The 21,640-nt window shown below is 40.5% G+C and overlaps 1 protein-coding gene across 1 annotated transcript in view; it reads right to left on the bottom strand.

The window, feature by feature from the left end:
* Nucleotides 1-8,104: 8,104 nt before the first annotated feature.
* The window catches only part of LOC126272821 (uncharacterized), a 40,961-nt gene continuing 27,425 nt past the window's right edge, over nucleotides 8,105-21,640 (bottom strand). The window contains exons 4-5 of the mRNA XM_049976017.1: nucleotides 21,129-21,360; nucleotides 8,105-9,108 (exon numbers count right to left, since the gene is read on the bottom strand). Of these exons, the coding sequence (XP_049831974.1) occupies nucleotides 8,868-9,108; nucleotides 21,129-21,360 (473 nt within the window). The 3' untranslated portion in view covers nucleotides 8,105-8,867. The remainder of the gene's footprint in view (nucleotides 9,109-21,128; nucleotides 21,361-21,640) is intronic.

The following is a 21,640-nucleotide window of genomic DNA, read 5'->3' as shown; positions in this document are numbered from 1 at the left end:
TGGTAGGCCTATATCATCCTGTATAGCCCAGCAGGAGAAACTCAGACTTAATGCCATATACCAGAATTTCAGTAGTCTTACAAATAACCTTAATGACCTGGATATTATTATGTGTCTTGATAAACCTAATATTTTAGTCATAACTGAACATTCATACATTGGAGATGTAATTAGCATTAATCAACCATCCTCCACGAAATTTTGTTCTGCCTTCAGTAGGAAAAATAAAACTGGGGATGGCATAGCAATCTTCACTGTTAAAGCAAGTAATTTCTGTGTTATTGACGTAAGGGTATTCTGCATAGAAGGAATCACAGAATTTGCTGCAATAAATTTCAAATGAGGTAGAGAAAATTTAGCAGTAATTGGTGTATATAGGCCACCTGGGGCAAGTATGGATACATTTTCCAAAAATCTATCTGACTTGCTGATATATGTATATAGACAATACAGTTTTTGTGTTAAATGACCATGTAAATACTATAATAATGGGATATAAATGTAGACTTATTAACCAGTGACACCAACTAAAAAAAGCCATACTACCTACTTGGTTAATTCAATCTGACCCCAATTATTCATGAGCCAATTAGAGAAACTGACAACTGCAAAACATGTCTGGATAACATAATAACAAACTGCTGGTTTTAGATCTACTGCTAGTTTTAGATCTACTGCTAGTTTTAGATCTCAGATTACCATGCAGTGCAACTTCAATTGGAGGCAAATGAGGTGCCCTTGTCACTAAAAAAGAAACTGCATGTTAGCACACACACCATGGTTTGAGAAAGTTAAACAAGCAAAAAATATAAACAAAAGTATCTGGATAAATAATGATGTCACTGAAGCAAGGGAAAAGTTAAAATTATTTCATAATGCAACAACAGACAGAATCTCAGGCTAAAGGCGGCTTTCAGAATTTATCAAGAATACTATAAAGATTCATTAATACAGACCAGAAGCAATTATGTTGGAAACAATCTTCAGGCTTCACACAATGTTACTAATGGTGTCTTGGGAGTGAGAAACAGTTTTAGAACAGGGAGAGACAAATCCTGTGTGGAGCTTATTATTGACCACAGTGGGATGGTAGTAGAAGATCAACCTGAAATTGCAAATATATTCAATGAACATTTTTCTTCAATAGGGCAAGCTATCTGAGCATACCATATATCTAGCCCCCACAAACTGCAAAGATTAATTATCATTCCAGTCTCCCACCACCTTCCAAAGTTCCACAGTCCAGCCACAGAGGAACATTCCCCCTCGTAACTCAGTACCATCTGGGACTGGAGCAACTGAATTACACTCTCTGCCAGGGTTTCGATTACCTCTCGTCACGCCCTGACATGAGAAATGTCCTGCCCACTATACTTCACACCCCTCCTACTGTGGTATTCCACTGTCCAAGGAACCTACACAATATACTCATCCATCCTTACACAACCCCGGCTCCCAAACCCTTACCTCATGGCTCATACCCCTGTAACAGACCTAGATGCAAGACCTGTCTCATACGTCCCCCTACCACCACCTACTCCAGTCCGATCACTAACATTACCTATCCCATCAAAGGCCTGGCTACCTGTGAAACCAGTCATGTGATTTACAAGCTAAGCTGCAACCTTTGTGCTGCATTCTATGTAGGCATGACAACCAACAAGCTGTCTGTCCACATGAACGGCCACCGACAAACTGTGGCCAAGAAACAAGTGTACCACCCTATTGATGAACACACTGCCAAACATGATATCCCTCATCGTAATGACTGCTTCACAGCCTGTGCCTTATGGACCCTTCCCACCAACATCAGCTTTTCTGAATTGCGCAGGTGGGAACTTTCCCTGCAATACATCCTATATTCCCATAACCGTCCTGGCCTCAACCTACGTTAGTCACTGTCCTCACCCATCCAGCCCCCTCCCTGTCCCCATTCCAGCACTACGCAACCGTCATTTCACTGCCACACCCAGTCTTTTAATTTCTTTTATTTCTCTCCTTTCCGCTACTTACCCCCTTCCCCATCCATGCCTTCTCTCCTGTCCTCTGTCTAAACTGCAACATGTGACTGTCCGCCACTCCCACCGTACTATGCCTCCCCCTCCCTGCCCCAGCCTCCTCCTTACCCCCATCCAGTCGTTACTCCCATCATGCACTGGTGCTGCTGTTCACAGTCTGGTCTCAGCTCTCTGATACTGCAGATGTGTGTGCAAGTTGCATTTATGTGTGTGTGTGTGTGTGTGTGTGTCTACTGCTGACAAAGGCCTTAATGGTGGAAGCTTTAATTGAGTGAATCTTTTTATTGTGCCTATCGCGACTGAGCATCTCTACTATATGTTGAGTGGCAACTTTCCTTCTCTGGTATTGTTACATTCCATCTTGGATTTTCCATTATTTTATTTTATTTTTATAATAATAATTATTATTGTAGTACCTTTACTTCTTAATTATACTTACTGCTAACAACAACAATATGAGTGAGATGAAATGTGATTTATAAAACTGCATCAAAAGGCACAAAAGTCATTTTCTTGTAGATACTCCTCCTTATCTATGCTGCAGTGTAAATTTCCATTTTCTGGTGCAAAAGTCTTCAGCAGGTAATAACTGTCAAACATAAAACATGAAATTTGGAACACCTTCCATTTGAAAAGACAATTAAAAACACACCTTACTGGTTACACCTTCTACTAATTATATGTGTAAATTATCAAAAGGAAAATTCACATGAGAGAGCCATAAAATTATGGTTATATAGACTCAAGAGTTGAAGATTCCTTTTAACAGCATAGCAGGAAGCAATGTTCCTTGTAAAATTTTTCAGTAGTAGGAATTTATTCTTTCGTATAAATCACAGTGGTCATGTAGATACTAAACAAAGAGTAGAAAATACATAACAGCTTTCAACACAACTGAGAATGCAGCAGCTTCTTTCAACGCAAAAGCTTTAGTTATGATTGTTAATAGTGTGTACTGATTTAGTTCCTAACAGCCACTCCCTTTTGATAATGTATATCTTGACCCAGTATTATGTCTCAGATTTCTTTTTCATGGTGAGATCTACAGCATGTCATGAAAATATAAAAAATATAATTGATCATACTCATGAGTCACTCCAGGAAGAATCAAAGTTTCACAAACATACGATGGCCATCATTTTGAAGAATACTCATCAAATACCACTTATTGGCAATCAGCATTCAGATGTGTTTGTAAGAATATTGATCATCTACAAAAATAAACACAATAGTTGCTAAACAAAGCAGAGTACTACAGCTAAGCAAATGTTAAAAATATGTTTAGTTAGGAGAAGCCTCCACCTCCTCCTTTTCCTTCTTCTTCTTCTTTCTTCTCCTTGTCGAGATCATCTCACTTCTGTTTTCCCATTTTGGGTCTTAGGATGCCACATTGTCAAATCCATGCATCTTTTGGGCTTATACTATTCACTCACTTGCTTGCAATTGGTATCCAAGCTGTATGTGATTTAGCCATAATGGGTATTTCTACAAACAGGTAATATTCATACTACACTAGTGTGCAAAACTTAAGGATGGAAGGAACTTATGCATGGTGCGTCACTGCCAGGCAGCACAAATAAATGAAACCTGGACCATATACAGAAAGAATGCTACAATACACACAGGACACTGAAATAAATACACTATGAAATAAACAGAAGTGACACTTTTATTTGAAACCAATAATTACACTGAAGTCACTGCTATTCCTGATGATCCCATTGCCATTACAACAGGTGGAACATGGTTCTTAGAAGGGTATGTGGTCAACAGAGACAGCAATGTAAGCTCTGAAACTTGTCCCCTTGCAGGTCACAAAGTTGGTAAGAAGTTCTTGTGGTAGAGCATTCCTTTCCTCCACAGCATGACTGACAACACCTGAACACTTACTGAGCAAGGTGGCACAGTGGTTAGACACTGGACTCGCATTCGGGAGGACGACAGTTCAATCCTGCGTCCGGCCATCCTGATTTAGGTTTTCCGTGATTTCCCTAAATCACTCCAGGCAAATGCTGGGATGGTTCCTCTAAAAGGGCACGCCCGACTTCCTTCCCCATCCTTCCCTAATCCGATGAGACCGATGACCGCGCTGTCTGGTCTCCTTCCCCCAAACCAACCAACCAACCAACCTGAACACTTTTTGGTGCACATGGACAGGCTGCAATGTGTCTCCCCAATGTGTCCCACACATGCTCGATGGGATCTCAGACTGGGAAACGGGCAGGCCAGTCCATTCGCCGAATATCTCCTTACTCCAAGAGGTGCTCTACCTACGTTGTTCAATGTGGTTGTGGGTTGAAATTGGGCATTGATCTTATTTTCACCACAAAATGGATGGAACATCCAATACACGCAAGCTATTGGATACATGGAAGTACTTGGAATACACTTGGACAATTAGATACCAGATACGCAAATATGCTTCAGAAATGGGTATATTTTTGTTTTCTTTATTATCATTAAATAAATTATAGATAATTATTTCACTTAAATACAAATACACTAAAATATGTAATAGCTAAATCTTCAAAAATGTGAGGAGTTGTGATCAATTAAATTTTTAAAGAATGTTTTGAAATGATTTTAATTTATTATTGTTATTATTTGAATAAATATCAGATTGTAATTTGAATAACTTTTGCAATTTAAACATCATAAAATATTACTGACTTATAAACTGTATCTCTCAATGTAGACCATTGATATGTAATTGTAATATCTTCGAATTATTATGCAATGTGAGCATTGCTGGTTGCTTTGTGTTGGAGTTGGCTGGTTTGTGGTATGGAAGAATGTTAGTAATTTGGACTCTGTTTTGTTCTGTTGTAAGAAGTTGCACGTTCAGGTTTCAGGTGTGAATTATGATTGAAAACAAATGTGTGGACCATCTGCAACTTTGAATTCAAGAAGAAGAAACTACAATGAATTACAGTAAAAAAGATGTGAAGATGTTAACAGACTTATAGATAATTATTAGATACTTAAAACTAAGCTTCCCCCTTTTATGCTTCAGTTGTTTACAATACTTGAGAATTGAAGAATAAACCAACTCATTGCTCAAATGAAGTTTTTGGGTTAATTATTACAAGGCATTCAACTTAAGCAGCAGTAAAGATAGGAGCCATTAGACTTCCCACATCATAACATGTGTACCATCAAAACAATCATGTTTGACGCAGTGTGTTTCCACCTTTCACCATATGAGGGTATGTCCAGAATTGTCAGAAATGATCATTTTGGTGGTTCAGGTGTATGATGTGGGGAGGCATAATGTTGCTTGGAAATACTGACCCCCAAATTGTTGAACATGGTAACTCACCAGTCAACAACATTGTGACACTGTACTCCTTACCCACGCACATCCTTTCCGAAGTACATTCAGTCCTGACTTCATTTTTTTTGGATGACAATGTGTGACGGCATCAAACAATACAAAAGGAGGATCTGTTGGAATGAGTGGATATTTGGCGAGTGGACTGGTCAGCCTGTTCCTTGACTTAAACCCAACTGACTGTATGTGGGATGTATTTGGAAGACAATGCAGCATGTCCACATGCACCAGTGACCATCCAGTAATCGCCCACCATGTGGGTGGAGAAATGGAATGCCCTACCACAAGATCTCCTTACCAACTTTGTGGCCAGTGGGGTAGCACACACTGCTAACTGTGCTGATCACACACCCTTTAAGAAACATGTCACATCTTCAGGAATGTTCAGGGACCAAATCATGCTGACTTAAGTATAATTATTGTCTTTGAATGAATAAAAATATCATTTCTGTTCATGTCACTACATATTTCTTTCACCTGGCGTCTGTACTATACTGTATAACAGTTCTTTCTATGTACAGTCCAAATTTCATCAAACTGTGTTACTTGGCAGTAGCACATCATGCAATAGTTACTTTCGTTCTTAAGTTTCGCACACCTCCCTTTGTTCTCATATTTTTTCTGTATTGGGACATGTTCAGTCATTGATAAGTCTCTGCCAAATGTTGTCACTGGTGAAGTAGAAAACTGCCCAATCTTCAACAGAGCATTTACATTTCTACAGCATAAGGATACACTGGTGAGCCAGAATATTAGGACCACTGCCCATGGTGAGAATGAATTCCACTTGGTGGTACTGTGGGCACCTGACATGGCAGGATCAGTATATAAACAGAGCACAGGCAAATGGGGATCATCCTACCACAAGTGTGAGCTGAAAATAGTGAAATCTTTCCATACAGGCAACTTTCACAAAGGACAGATTGCTAAGCATGGTGGCAATGAACATGTTGAAATGGCAGAGCTGGTCAGCTGTTTGCTTGCTACTGTCTTCAGCATCTATGGAAAGTGGTTGATGGACAATGAAACCATGAGTAAATTAACAAGATGTTTGAGGCTTTGTCTTAGGATATGGAGGTCAGACGCTTACCTACTTTCTAAAGCAGAAAAGATGATGATCTGTGGCAGATCTGAGAACAGAATGCAATGCTGGTGCAGGCACAAGTATTTGGATGCAGCAGATGACCCTCTATGTATTTCCATGTTGATCTAATGACATTGTTAATTAAGACTGTAGAAGGCAAGACTGGACCTTGAAACAATGGAGATGTATTGCCCGGTCAGATGAATCACATTTCTTGATACTCCAGATCGATGGTCTTGTCCCAGTACACTGTCATCTGGGCTAGCAATTGGTCAAAACATGCACCACACCACATACATAGGTTGATGGGGACAGTATTATGCTGTGGGGGACATTCATCTGGACACCTTTGGTAGTAACCAAAGGCACCAAGACAACTGTGGAGTACTTGAACTTCATTTCCAATCCTTCTATGCTTGAAGGCCCAACAGGCTTCTTCCAGCAGGATAATTGTCCCTGTCACAAGGCCTGATTTGTGGTACAGTGATCTGAGGAGCACGACAGTGAACTCACACTGATGTCTCAGCTACAAATTCATGTGACCAGAACCTGATGGAACACCGTCTTGCTCTGTTGCAGATAGAGTAAACATTACTGAACTGGGTTTGGCACAATGCTGAAAATTTGTTGGTTTGGTGTTTGGCACAGTAAAAGTGGATGGAACTCTGTGAGGAAGGTGTCTGTATTCTTTTACAATAGTGCTGAACAAAAACTATGCTAGCTGTCCTTTCCAATACTTTGTACATCAGATACACATCTTTAGCTTTTTGTGCATGTTAAAACTACAGAATAACTCACATCAGTTAAATAATAAGCCCTATCCTTATTTCTTCCTTTGGCCGGCCGCGGTGGTCTCGCGGTTCTAGGCGCGCAGTCCGGAACCGTGCGACTGCTACGGTCGCAGGTTCGAATCCTGCCTCGGGCATGGATGTGTGTGGTGTCCTTAGGTTAGTTAGGTTTAAGTAGTTCTAAGTTCTAGGGGACTAATGACCACAGCAGTTGAGTCCCATAGTGCTCAGAGCCATTTGAACCATTTTTTATTTCTTCCTTTTCCTACACTATTTCTTTATCGGGAAAATACAAATGGACAACCACTTATTCTTCAGGTAAATGTCTGATAGAACACCTTTCCTGAGATTTTTTACTTCTTTGGGAGTCTTTTGTTGTGATAATTTGTTTCCAAACTGCCTACTTGGATACTGAAGATAATCTAAAAAAGTTGGCCTCTGATTAACCACTGGGGCCCTCCCTAATATGGCAGACTTCAGTTAACATACTCCCCCACCCCTCCCTCCCCTGTTACTCATGTGTATGGCAAAATAAGTGTCTTAACATCTTCTTGTGGCAAGAAAGAGGCTTCATGTAAACCTGGAGCCTATTACTGCAGCATATCCATGGAAATCCTCATAAAATTTTGTATTTATTTCCTCACTTAATCATCCAGGTGAAATATTAACCCACAATGTCCATATGCTACTCACAGTTGGAATGATCTGTGATTGTGCTAGTACAAATTTAGCACCTATAAAATACAGCATGAAATAAAATTGTAATGCACAAATTTTCACTATTTTTGATCTAATCTGCAGTTTTCAGCATAACAGTGCAACAGTTGGCAGCCACTTGCACTCTCTGTTTTATGATTTTGTCTTCTGAAACAAACAAGGAACACACTTTAAAAGTGTCATTTATTTTGATTCACACTCAAAATCATCATCAAAACATCAATACATTAGGTGGATGTGCACAATGAAAGGTGTTCAATTTTTTTAATTAAACATTGAAATTATTGATATATTGTATCAGTTGCAGTATCTGTATTTTTAAAACAGTTGGTCATATTATTCTACCACATTCCATGTTTTTGATTAAAAATTGTTCTAGAGTTCAGATACATCAACATTTTAAAATGAAATAAATACAAGAAACTGAGAATTATCTGAATTGAATTACAATGTTATGTTCAATAGATAACAATTTATTATCTTAAGTTTCATTACTGATTATTATTGGCAGTATACAACACCATACAAAAGTTGGAACAGTCACACACATAACATCACCGACTTAACTTTTCATGACTTTTTTTCAAGGGATATTATTCAACTAATGCTGGATCAACCTTAAATTATCACTGACCTGAGAAACTCTTATATCTGCACATAAGTAATTTCATGTTATAAAAATTGTCCTTGACAGTAGTTTGTACATCAGTTATATATAATTAACTTTACTCATAAGCTAAAATCATGAAAATGAAAGTTTCTCTAATGTGTTTCTACATAACAAATATAAATAACTTATATAACGAATTTTAGGAATTAGCTTTTGTTCACTACATTCTGAAATGTAATAAATAAATTAATGACTATGAAGTAACAAGAGAGTCATTTTCTTGCAGTCTTGACAATCAATGAAGCTGTGACAAATGATTTCACAACTTCTCATTTGCACTTTTTATGAATGTCTTTTTATGTTGCTGCAATGATCTTCTTTTGCTTTCTGGATTCTCTGAAGATTCTGTTGCTACTTCAGTTGTGTTTTGTTCTTGAGTTTTGTTTGATCCTGACAATGTAATTCCTAAAAGATTACTCAGGAATGAAATACTTTCTTCAGCTGATTCATTTACTGCTGCAATTAAAGCTTCTTCATTGATGTCTTCTTCAGTTGTCTCACTGGAGGAAAAAAAAACACCATTCATACATACACCAGGTAACTTTATCTATAGCTTTAAATTTTGCTTCACTATCATTGTTGAAATCATAAATATGGGTAACAAGGTTTTTTAAGTTCATTGAGGTATATGAAAGATACTATTGACAATAACAGTGTTTTTATTATCAGATGGAAGGGAAATAAATGTAGTAAAAACAGCAAAACAATCTCAGTTTATATCAACATCACAGATATTCTCACACTCTTTGCACTTGACTGGATAAATAAATTAAGCTTTACACTGACAATGTGTTTAAGGACAGAGGAAACCTCAAACTAAATCAACAGGGTTCGGAAGAGCCATGAATTTGAATGTAAACTTTTATTGAAATTTTTCAAGGTAACAAAGAATCATACAAATCGTTTTTTAAAGTTTTTTCAAAATTATTATATTTTGTTTAAGATTATGACTCTTTTGACTGATTTAATGCTGTCCTCTGCCCTGCTTACCTTCTGCTAATATGTTCATCTCCACATACAGGGTGTTTCAAAAATTACCGGTATATTTGAAATGGCAATAAAAACTAAACGAGCAGCGATAGAAATACACCGTTTGTTGCAATATGCTTGGGACAACAGTACATTTTCAGGCGGACAAACTTTCGAAATTACAGTAGTTACAATTTTCAACAACAGATGGCGCTGCAAGTGATGTGAAAGATATAGAAGACAACGCAGTCTGTGGGTGTGCCATTCTGTACGTCGTCTTTCTGCTGTAAGCATGTGCTGTTCACAATGTGCAAGTGTGCTGTGGACAACATGGTTTATTCCTTAGAACAGAGGATTTTTCTGGTGTTGGAATTCCACCGCTTAGAACACAGTGTTGTTGCAACAAGACGAAGTTGAATGTAACCAAAAGGACCGAAAAGCGATACAATAAAGGATCTATTTGAAAAATTTAAACGGACTGGGAACGTGACGGATGAACGTGCTGGAAAGGTAGGGCGACCGCGTACGGCAACCACAGAGGGCAATGCACAGCTAGTGCAGCAGGTGATCCAACAGCGGCCTCTGGTTTCCGTTTGCTGTGTTGCAGCTGCGGTCCAAATGACGCCAATGTCCACGTATCGTCTCATGCGCCAGAGTTTACACCTCTATCCATACAAAATTCAAACGCAGCAACCCCAGCAACCCTTCAGCACCGCTACCATTGCTGCATGAGAGACATTCGCTAACGATATAGTGCACGGGATTGATGACGGCGATATGCATGTGGGCAGCATTTGGTTTACTGATGAAGCTTATTTTTACCTGGACAGCTTCGTCAATAAACAGAACTGGCGCATATGTGGAACCGAAAAGCCCCATGTTGCAGTCCCATCGTCCCTGCATCCTCAAAAAGTACTGGTCTGGGCCGCCATTTCTTCCAAAGGAATCATTGGCCCATTTTTCAGATCCGAAACGATTACTGCATCACGCTATCTGGACATTCTTCATGAATTTGTGGTGGTACAAACTGCCTTAGATGACACTGCGAACATCTCGTGGTTTATGCAAGATGGTGCCCGGCCACATCGCATGGCCTATGTCTTTAATTTCCTGAATGAATATTTCGATGATCGTGTGATTTCTTTGGGCTATCCGAAACATACAGGAGGCAGCGTGGATTGGCCTCCCTATTCGCCAGACATGAACCCTGTGACTTCTTTCTGTGGGGACACTTGAAAGACCAGGTGTACCGCCAGAATCCAGAAACAATTGAACAGCTGAAGCAGTACATCTCATCTGCATGTGAAGCCATTCCTCCAGACACGTTGTCAAAGGTTTCGGGTAATTTCATTCAGAGGCTATGCCATATTATTGCTACGCATGGTGGATATGTGGAAAATGTCATACTATAGAGTTTCCCAGACCGCAGCGCCATCTGTTGTTGACAATTGTAACTACTGTAATTTCGAAAGTTTGTCTGCCTGAAAATGTACTGTTGTCCCAAGCATATTGCAACAAACGGTGTATTTCTATCGCTGCACATTTAGTTTTTATTGCCGTTTCAAATATACCGGTCATTTTTGAAACACCCTGTACCTAGTTTACACAACACTCCCAAGAATCTGCCACACAAGTTCTTGCTCCTAAGATCTACAACTATATTCTTCTTTCCAGTGTCATGTCACCCATTAATCTGTGCCTCAAAAGACTTCTCATTATCAAGTAAAGGTATTTTAAACAGATATATGGATAGATTCGCATTGGATCAGTTATATAGCTGCAAAGTATGGCCTAGATGTGCTGAATGGTGGTGTAGGAACCGCCTGGTGACACAAAAAAATCGCACAGTGGACTTTGGCATTTATTCTGTGAAGAATATTATTTCTTATGTGTTTATACCTTGGTTTTGTTCTAGTGCTATGCCATCTTTTATATATATATATATATATATATATATATATATATATATATATATATATATATATATGTGTGTGTGTGTGTGTGTGTGTGAATAAAACAGAAAGAAACTTCCACATGGGAAAAATATATTAAAATAAAATAAATATATTAAAATAAAGATTCCAAGACTTACCAAGCGGGAAAGCGCCGGCAGACAGGCACATGAACAAAACACACAAACACACACACAGAATTACGAGCTTTCGCAACTGGCAGTTGCTTCGTCAGGAAGGAAGGAAGGAGAGGGAAAAATGAAAGGGTGTATGTGCGGATGGATATGTGTGTGTGTGTGCGAGTGTACACCTGTCCTTTTTTTCCCCTAAGGGAAGTCTTTCCGCTCCCGGGATTGGAATGACTCCTTACCCTCTCCCTTAAAACCCACACCCTTTCATTTTTCCCTCTCCTTCCTTCCTTCCTGACGAAGCAACTGCCAGTTGCGAAAGCTCGTAATTCTGTGTGTGTGTTTGTGTGTTTTGTTCATGTGCCTGTCTGCCGGCGCTTTCCCGCTTGGTAAGTCTTGGAATCTTTATTTTTAATATATATATATATATATATATATATATATATCTTTGCTTTGGTATCATTCCTGTGTTTAACAATATGCAAAAATAAAGTTATATTCTTGAAAGCATTTCTCTCTCTCAAAAATAATTATTAATTAGCCTCAGTGGCTGAACATAAAGAAAATTATGATGTACAAACAAGATACTTCAGAAAGGTCATGGAGGAATGAAGAGATGCAGTTGGTGAACTTTCAAGAACAGATACACGAACAACTTGAAGCACTGAAGTTGCCGTTGGAGATGGCTATTACTCCAACATCAAACACGTGTGTGGCTGTACAAACCAACAGTTCGACAGAAAACATGCAGCATGTAAAAATTTGAACACTGCAGTTCCTGCTGGACAAACTGCAGCTATGGTTTGTAATGATTGAGCTCACGTTTTCCCAAAGAATGATCCATGATGAGCAGACAAAGTTCATGATAATGGTGAATGCACTGGATGCTAGAGCAGCAACCACAGCAGAAGATGTAATACTCCGACCTCCAGCAGAACAATCGTACACAGCATTGAAAAATGTATCACTCACCAGAATGTGTAAGCTGTGAAATCGATGCTTATGGCACATGCTTAAAGAAGAAGCTATAGGTGACAGGACACCGTTGGAATTTTGGAAGCAATGCAGAAGAATTGTCAGATGCAATGCTCAAACACATCTGGCTAGATCAATTATCAAGCATGGTAAAAGCCGCACTAGTAACTCATGAAAAAAACAACAGGCAGAATCTCTTGGAGATAGCAGAAAAAGTCCATGCAACCATAGGCAATCCATAGATGGATTGCACGGCAATCTTTAATGGAGAAGAAGTGTATGTTGGTACCAGTGTATGTTGAAAGTGTATGTTGATACTACCAACGCTTCACAGGTAGAGCAACAAAGTGTTTGGAGCCATGCGCATACGCAAACATGAGCGGTGGCCAGCAGTAGGTGCAATGGGCTGCAGTAGCACAGAAAAGTGCCTGCAACAATGAGGTGAGATCGATGAAAACCACGGACAGTTGAGTAACGTCAATAATTTTCTTACCACCTCCAAATGGCTTTATGTCAGAGATGTCAAGTCGAACCGTTGCTACCTAATAGACTCAGGTTCCAATGTGAGTGTGCTCCCCTTTACTGACTATCAAGGAATGGATGGCACTCCATTGATTCAATTAAACGCAGCAAAAAAAGTCGCCAATTGTTGCTCATGGCACACATAAAATAGAAGTTGCTTTAGGTTTCTCACAAAGCTGTCAGTGGACCTTTCACAAAGCTGTCAGTGGACCTTAATTCTGGAAGAGGTGTGAGAGGCGATATTAGATGCAGACTTTCTTTGTGGCATGTTCATTACCATAGAACTTGCTAATGCACAGATTAAATGACATCAAGAGACAGTAGATGGCATCACGGAACATGACACTAACTGCACTGGCAAGAATAACTGTGATGTGGTGTTACAAGCCATAAATGATAACACAGTCGCAGAAAAATCCGCAGTAACTCACAAAATTGTACTCTGCATTTACACCACGCCTGGTCAGCCAATACATCAATGACTGTGCAGGTTAGCACTCGATCAGTTTGTGGCAGCAAAAGCAGAATTCGAGGCATTACTGGCACCAGGTATTATACGTAAATCAGACAGCCCATGGGTGTCACCCATACATTTGGTAAAGAAAAAAAAATGGGTTGTGGAGACCATGTGACGATTACAGGAAGTTGAATGCATGTACTATACCAGATCATTACCCAGTGCCTAATATTCATAATTTCACAAATCAATTAGCTGGGGAAATGATCTTTAGCACTATTGATTGTAAAAAAGCTTATCACCAAATACTGGTTGCAGAGGAAGACTTACTGAAAACAGCAGTTACAACACCTTTGGTTTTATTCGAATATGTCCAAATGATTTTTGGGTTAAAGAATGCAGCTAAAACATGGTAACTATTTATTGATGAAGTGTTGCGTGGGTTGAAAGGATGCTTCACATATCTTGATGACATATTAATCTCATCAACAATGGCAAAAGCACACGAGAAGCAACTGTCCACATTGTTCACCTGCATAAAACAGTACAGAATAATAGTCAACAAAGCAAAATGCAAACTGCGAAAACGGCAAGTGACGTTTCTAGGATATGAAGTTTCGGTGGAGGGCACATGCCAGCGAGAGGACAAGGTAGCAGTAATCGACAACGTGAACCACCCCGAGACTTACCGTCAACTCAGAACATTTTGATGCGTGGTAGATTTCTATAGACAGCATTTGGTGCAAGCTTCACTAGTACAAGCACCCTTGACAGACACTCTCACAGGTAAAAATGCAAATGGCAAACGACCGTTGCAATGGAACATGGACATGGAGAGAGCATTTCAACACTTATAGGCTGACTTACGAAAAGCAGTACTCATTACTCATGTGGTACCAAAAGCACCTCTGTCATTAGTAGACGATGGCAGCCAAGATGCTTTGGGAGCTGCACTGCACCAGAAAGTAAATGACAAATGGCAGACTTTGGGTTTTTTCTCATGAATACTTACAGACCCACAAAGGAAATGGAGTGCATATGACAGAGAACTATTAGCGGTATATGAAGCTATCTGGTACTTTCACCCATATGTAGAGGCAAGAGCATTTACTGTATACACTGACCATAAACCAATAACCTTTGCATTCAGTAAGTTGCAGGATAACTGTTCTTCATGTCAATTTCACCACTTAGAATACATCAGTCAACTTACTACAGATATCAACCTCATCAAATGAGCCGAAAACATGGCCACCGATTTCCTGTCACGGGTCTTGTTTATTTCACAAAGCACAGACTACAATAAATTAGCCGCAACACAAGCTAACGACGCACAACTCCAACGTTACTTACAGGATGTAACAACTGGACTTCAGTTAAAATTAGTCCAGCCAGCGGGCACGAATGTGAAGATATGGTGCGACATAGCTACGAAAAAACCCGGGACTTTCATCCCGAGGCAACCACGGAAAGAGGTTTTCAACAGCATACATGGACTCAGTCATCTGGGTAGCAGAGCAACTATCAAACTACTCACAGAACATTTTGTCTGGCCGAGTATAAGGAAGGCTTGCCGCAGTTGGGCAACAACATGCCTGCTGTGCCAAAGGAACAAGATTGGACGGCATGTACATAAAGCAGTTGGAGACTTCCCCCTGGTAACAAAGAGGTTCTCCCATGTTCATTTAGACATTGTGGGCCCTCTACCACCTTAGGAAGGCTACAAGTATTTGTTGACATCAGCGGACGTGTATACGAGATGGGTGGAAGCTTCTCCACATTTCAGCAGAGATGGTATCTCGAGTATTTTTGGCTTCTCGGATCTCCCGTTTTGGATGTCGACTATATGTGACAACTGATCAAGGACGACAATTTGAATCCACTTTGCTTCAACAAGTAGCCAGGCTCTCTAGATTCTGCCATCACCGCACCACCACGTATCACCCAGCGAGCAACAGCGTGGTTGAGCGGTGGCACAGGACATTAAAGACAGCATTGATGTGCCATAAGGACAGCTGGACTTCAGCATTGCCACTGGTGCTGCTACATCCCCAAACTGCCCGCAAATCAGACCTCCGTGCATCCATGGCTCAACTGGTTGCCAGCAGAATTTTTTGTTGAACCAATGGAAGCAACAGTGGGTGACATGCCTTACGTCTTACCACAAGTCCGCAACCACATGGCACAGCTACGACTGATTGGTTCAAATGGCTCTGAGCACTATGGGACTTAACATCTATGGTCATCAGTCCCCTAGAACTTAGAACTACTTAAACCTAACTATCCTAAGGACAGCACACAACACCCAGCCATCACGAGGCAGAGAAAATCCCTGACCCTGCCAGGAATCGAAGCCGGGAACCCGGGCATGGGAAGCGAGAATGCTACCACACGATCACGAGATGCGGGCAGCTACAGCTGACACCTGGTTCTCGACACTGCACCAACACACCATTTGTTCACAGGCAGCTTAGCGATTGCCCTTATGTGTGGCCGAGGACAGACACTGTACGAACAGCTCTTCAGCCGCCGTATACTGGGCCGTATAAAGTACTCGTGAGAGATGAACATACGGTGCAGATAAATCATGACGGGAAGTGACAAACTGTTTCCATTGAGAGAGTTAAACATGCACACATGTGGCCACCAGCTGATGAAGAAAATCAAGAACCAGTGAAGAACTGCCCCCTACACAATATGATGAAGAGGTGTTGCCCGCAGAGAGCAACACGCCAAGCCAGAAGCAGGAAACCACTCCAGAAGAGACACTGTTCTCAGAGAAGTGCTTCAGGGCGGGCAGAATTATAAAATACAAGTATCGTTATGTGCCCGGATCTTTGCTCTACAAAGGGGGCTGTTTAGGAACTGCCAGGTGACAACAAAATCACACAGTGGACTTTGGCATTTATTCTGTGAAGAATATTATTTACAATGTGTTTATTCTTTGGTTTTGTTCTACCGCTATGCTATCTTCTTTTATATATCTTTGCTTTGGTATTGTTCCTGTGTTCTACATGCAAAATAAAGTTACATTTCTGAACACATTACTCTCTCTTGAAAATAATTATTAATTAGCCTCAGTGGCTTTAGTGGTATTAGAATATTGCTAGGATATTTTTTGAAAGATTCCTTGAAACCTTCAGCTGCCATTCTCTTTATTTCCTGTACAGTTTTGGAGTTAGGCAATTTTCAAGTATTTTATTGATGATTATGTCATATACATTGTTGCTCCTATGATATCATGTTATGCCCATAAAATAAATCCAAGGTGTTCACACTATTTAGGAGCACATTACTTTCGAGCACTGCTTGGATTTATTTTATGAGAATAACATGACGTTATAGGAGCATCGACGTATATGACATAATCTGCTATTAAAAAATCATCCATGAAATACTTGAAAATGGCCTAAGGCCAAAATTGTACAGAAAATAAAGAGAATGGCAGCTGAGGGCTTCAAGAAACCCTTAAAAAAAATTCATCACAGCTACGGACTCTGTTGCACTGACAATTATTGATAGGATTAGGATAAGTGCGCAGGAAGCTATGCTACTTAAAAGAGCATAAAGCTTTGGTTTAATTTCAAGTTTTGATTTATTGAAATGTAATCTGGTTTGAATATTTCATAAACATACACTCCTGGAAATGGAAAAAAGAACACATTGACACCGGTGTGTCAGACCCACCATACTTGCTCCGGACACTGCGAGAGGGCTGTACAAGCAATGATCACACGCACGGCACAGCGGACACACCAGGAACCGCGGTGTTGGCCGTCGAATGGCGCTAGCTGCGCAGCATTTGTGCACCGCCGCCGTCAGTGTCAGCCAGTTTGCTGTGGCATACGGAGCTCCATCGCAGTCTTTAACACTGGTAGCATGCCGCGACATCGTGGACGAGAAACGTATGTGCAGTTGAGGGACTTTGAGCGAGGGCGTATAGTGGGCATGCGGGAGGCTGGGTGGACGTACCGCTGAATTGCTCAACACGTGGGGCGTGAGGTCTCCACAGTACATCGATGTTGTCGCCAGTGGTCGGCGGAAGGTGCACGTGCCCGTCGACCTGGGACAGGACCGCAGCGACGCATGGATGCACGCCAAGACCGTAGGATCCTACGCAGTGCCGTAGGCGACCGTACCGCCACTTCCCAGCAAATCCTGGGGTCTCGGCGAGGACCATTCGCAACCGTCTCCGTGAAGCTGGGCTACGGTCTGCGCACCGTTAGGCCATCTTCCGCTCATGCCCCAACATCGTGCAGCCCGCCTCCAGTGGTGTCGCGACAGGCATGAATGGAGGGACGAATGGAGACGTGTAGTCTTCAGCAATGAGAGTCGCTTCTGCCTTGGTGCCAATGATGGTTGTATGCGTGTTTGGCGCCATGCAGGTGAGCGCTACAATCAGGACTGCATACGACCGAGGCACACAGGGCCAACACCCGGCATCATGGTGTGGGGAGCGATCTCCTACACTGTCCGTACACCTCTGGTGATCGTCGAGGGGACACTGAATAGCGCACGGTACATCCAAACCGTCATCGAACCCATCGTTCTACCATTCCTAGACCGGCAAGGGAACTTGCTGTTCCAACAGGACAATGCACGTCCGCATGTATCCCGTGCCACCCAATGTGCTCTAGAAGGTGTAAGTCAACTACCCTGGCCAGCAAGATCTCCGGATCTGTCCCCCATTGAGCATGTTTGGGACTGGATGAAGCGTCGTCTCACGCAGTCCGCACGTCCAGCACGAACGCTGGTCCAACTGAGGTGCCAGGTGGAAATGGCATGGCAAGCCATTCCACAGGACTACATCCAGTATCTCTACGATCGTCTCCATGGGAGAATAGCAGCCTGCATTGCTGCTAAAGGTTGATATACACTGTACTAGTGCCGACATTGTGCATGCTCTGTTGCATGTGTCTATGTGCCTGTGGTTCTGTCAGTGTGATCATGTGATGTATCTGACCCCAGGAATGTGTCAATAAAGTTTCCCCTTCCTGGGACGATGAATTCACGGTGTTTTTATTTCAATTTCCAGGAGTGTAGATCAGAAGCGAATGTTCTTTGGATATTTGGAACATTGTTTTTATGTTTGTTAAGATGTGTAGGAAGCGTCCGCCTCCGTAGCGTTACTGCCTACCATGCAGGGGACCCAGGTTCAATTCCTGGCAGGGAACTGGGTGTTGTGTGTCCATCATCATCATCATCGACTCGCAAGCCACCGAAGTGGTGTGAACTAAAAAGGACTTGCAATACGGCAGCCGAACTCCCACGAATGGGGCCTCCCGACCAACAATGCCATACGATCATTTCATTTTTTTTTTTTTTTTTTTTTTAAGAAGCTAGGAGTTACAATACTATTTGAAATTAGTGGAATATGAAGATGCTGATAAGAATATCTTTGGTGTCTGCTGTTATACACACAAGGTTTGCCTCATCATGTGTAATTTATTGAGTTATACTTCAAAGATTACAATATATCTTTCTGGCATGCTTTATATATCTCACCATACCAAAAATCTTCTGTCTGCATCCGATAATCACACGAGTAACACCTACGTAAAAAATCCATATACCGCAATTACTGCACTAACATCTCTGCATCACTCACTTGCTTAAACATGTAATCATCATTTGGTAACTGTACTGTACACATGCGTGTGTTAAAGTTAATGGTCAGTTTTGAAAACATTAACATCTCAGTGTAAGGAGTTCACAGTTATGTGTTGGAATCCACATTTCTGTAGTGAACAACAGAGCACATACATTGCATAAACTTCTGGTTTGTTGTGTCAGTTATTATGAACTATGTTATGAAGGACAGTTATGCTCACTGACATTGATTACTGAACATCAGTTAGTGAACAATTGCTTAGATTGTTTTGAGAGCGACTTCAGTAAATTACAAAGTAATGTTATGTGTACACGAGTTTACTAAAGACAATAGTAAGGAACTAATCAAATGAACTACCACTGAGTGTGTTTTTGTTTAAGATGTCAAGATAAAAGGGTGCTACACTGTGTTGTTTCATGATACTGTTTTGTATGAAAATTGGCTGGACAGTGTTTATGAGAGCTACCGGTAAAATAATGTAGAAAGTACAGTTAATTGTTAGAGACTAGTCATCACTCAGTAGTGTGTTGAGGAAAATAGATCTGCCCACTAATAAAACTAAAAATCTTTAGTTCTGAGCTCATTGTTGTTGGACATAGTTAAAATATCTAAACAGTTTTTTGGTTTGAGACTATGAGCATATTGTGCTACCGAGGAAAGAAGAGAAAGCAAGCAAGTCCGCTTATATGTTGAATAGCCGATGAAATCTTACAGGACAAGGTACTGGTTAAGATGGTACATAACAATGTATTCAGAATCAAGAAGATGTGATAATGGGATAACCAAAATGAAGCAAAATTAGAAAATTTCATTTTCAAGTGAAGTAGAAAACAGGGAGACCCTTCTGTGAGTACATTTGGTAATGAGATAAAGGTATTATTCAAAATTCCTCTACATCTACATCAGTGCAGAATGTATTTTTATTTCAGTTGCCAGACCAGAACATCTGATATACTAGCAGGCTCATTGAAATGAGCAGAAAGTAAAATTAAGCAAAAAGTATCTATCATTCATCCAAATTTAAGTGTGGTCTAAGGCTCTGTCTCCTGTTTACCTTCCCTTAAATTATGAAATGTCTTTCAGTACTGTTTTCTTGTTCTGCTCAGTGACATGGTACAGAGCCTGAATTTTTAGTAAAGAAGAAAGGATCTCCAGTTCATGACCAGTCACCCTCAGTAAGATTTTCTGAAGTATCTCTACATTACAGAAGACACATGCCACTGCAACTCTGTTGATGCAGCCACAACAAATTTCCACTCTCCTCCTCTTTCACTCTAGTTCTATTGATAAGGCCATGACCAGTACCCCACATATCCCTGCCCTTCCTTTTTTTAAAAGTGAAAGTGCTTTGTTCTTAATTCTCTCACTGCCAATGATAAATTAAATGTTTACATTCTATCTGTTTGACACTCTGGATACTACCTAACAAGCAAAACTGGCTGCCATAGAATTTGAAAGAGATAGGGAGATCAAATATGGAGTGTGTGTGTGTGTGTGTGTGTGTGTGTGTGTGTGTGTGTGTGTGTGTGTGTGCATGCGAAAGTAATTTGTCCACCCACAGAGTGGTACTGAACCTATCTATTTGTCATGTAAAGGACAACCACTTTTACCATGACAAATTGAAACATCAAATTGTTTAGAACAGCTGGCTCATTGTGATAATTTATAATTAGAAAAAAAGATTCATATGGCAATAACACATTGCATACAGAATATTAAGTTTGTTGTAGTCTAGCATTATACACTATCCTACATCTAACAAAATGCGTATGTTACAAATATATATATTTGTATTTGCATTTGTGCTTTTTGTAATGAAGTAACAGCATTACTGACAATTCTAATATAAATGCAAGTTGCTATGCCAATGGTCATGCCCAATTACAAATAAATATGTGTTACTTACGCGGTATTGGCTGGTGGAAGTGTGGCATTCACTGGTGGATCCGGAACCATTCCATCTGATCCCATTCGAAAGCAGCCAAGTGGGAATTGAGCTTGTACATCACCAAGTAGAGCAGGTTCCAACTGCAAGCACCATCTCAACCCATCAGAGGTAGGTGCAAGATCACTAAATCGTGCGCACAGTTGTGTGAGGCCACCCAGCATATTTAGACACACTGGATCTGGTTTTGCACCTACCAATGTGAAATCAACAAAATGAATTATTCAGTTCTAAAAGAAGAGTCATTTATAGTTTCACCCCCTACTACAGAAAACAATCTTTTATCATAAATTTGAAATGCATGTTAATAATAAGATATTAAAGGTATATGCAATTAATCCACATTATAGCAGTATACATCACCCAAAAGACAGTCATTGATGGAATCAAATGTGGAGTCCTGTGTGACCAGAGAAATCTATGCTTCGGTTCGGGAAACAGAGTACTAAATAGCTGAAGTGTTGTTTTTTTTT

This window comes from Schistocerca gregaria, chromosome 5 (assembly GCF_023897955.1).
Source record: "Schistocerca gregaria isolate iqSchGreg1 chromosome 5, iqSchGreg1.2, whole genome shotgun sequence".
Taxonomy (NCBI): domain Eukaryota; kingdom Metazoa; phylum Arthropoda; class Insecta; order Orthoptera; family Acrididae; genus Schistocerca; species Schistocerca gregaria.
This window is presented reverse-complemented; position numbering and strand designations above follow the sequence as displayed.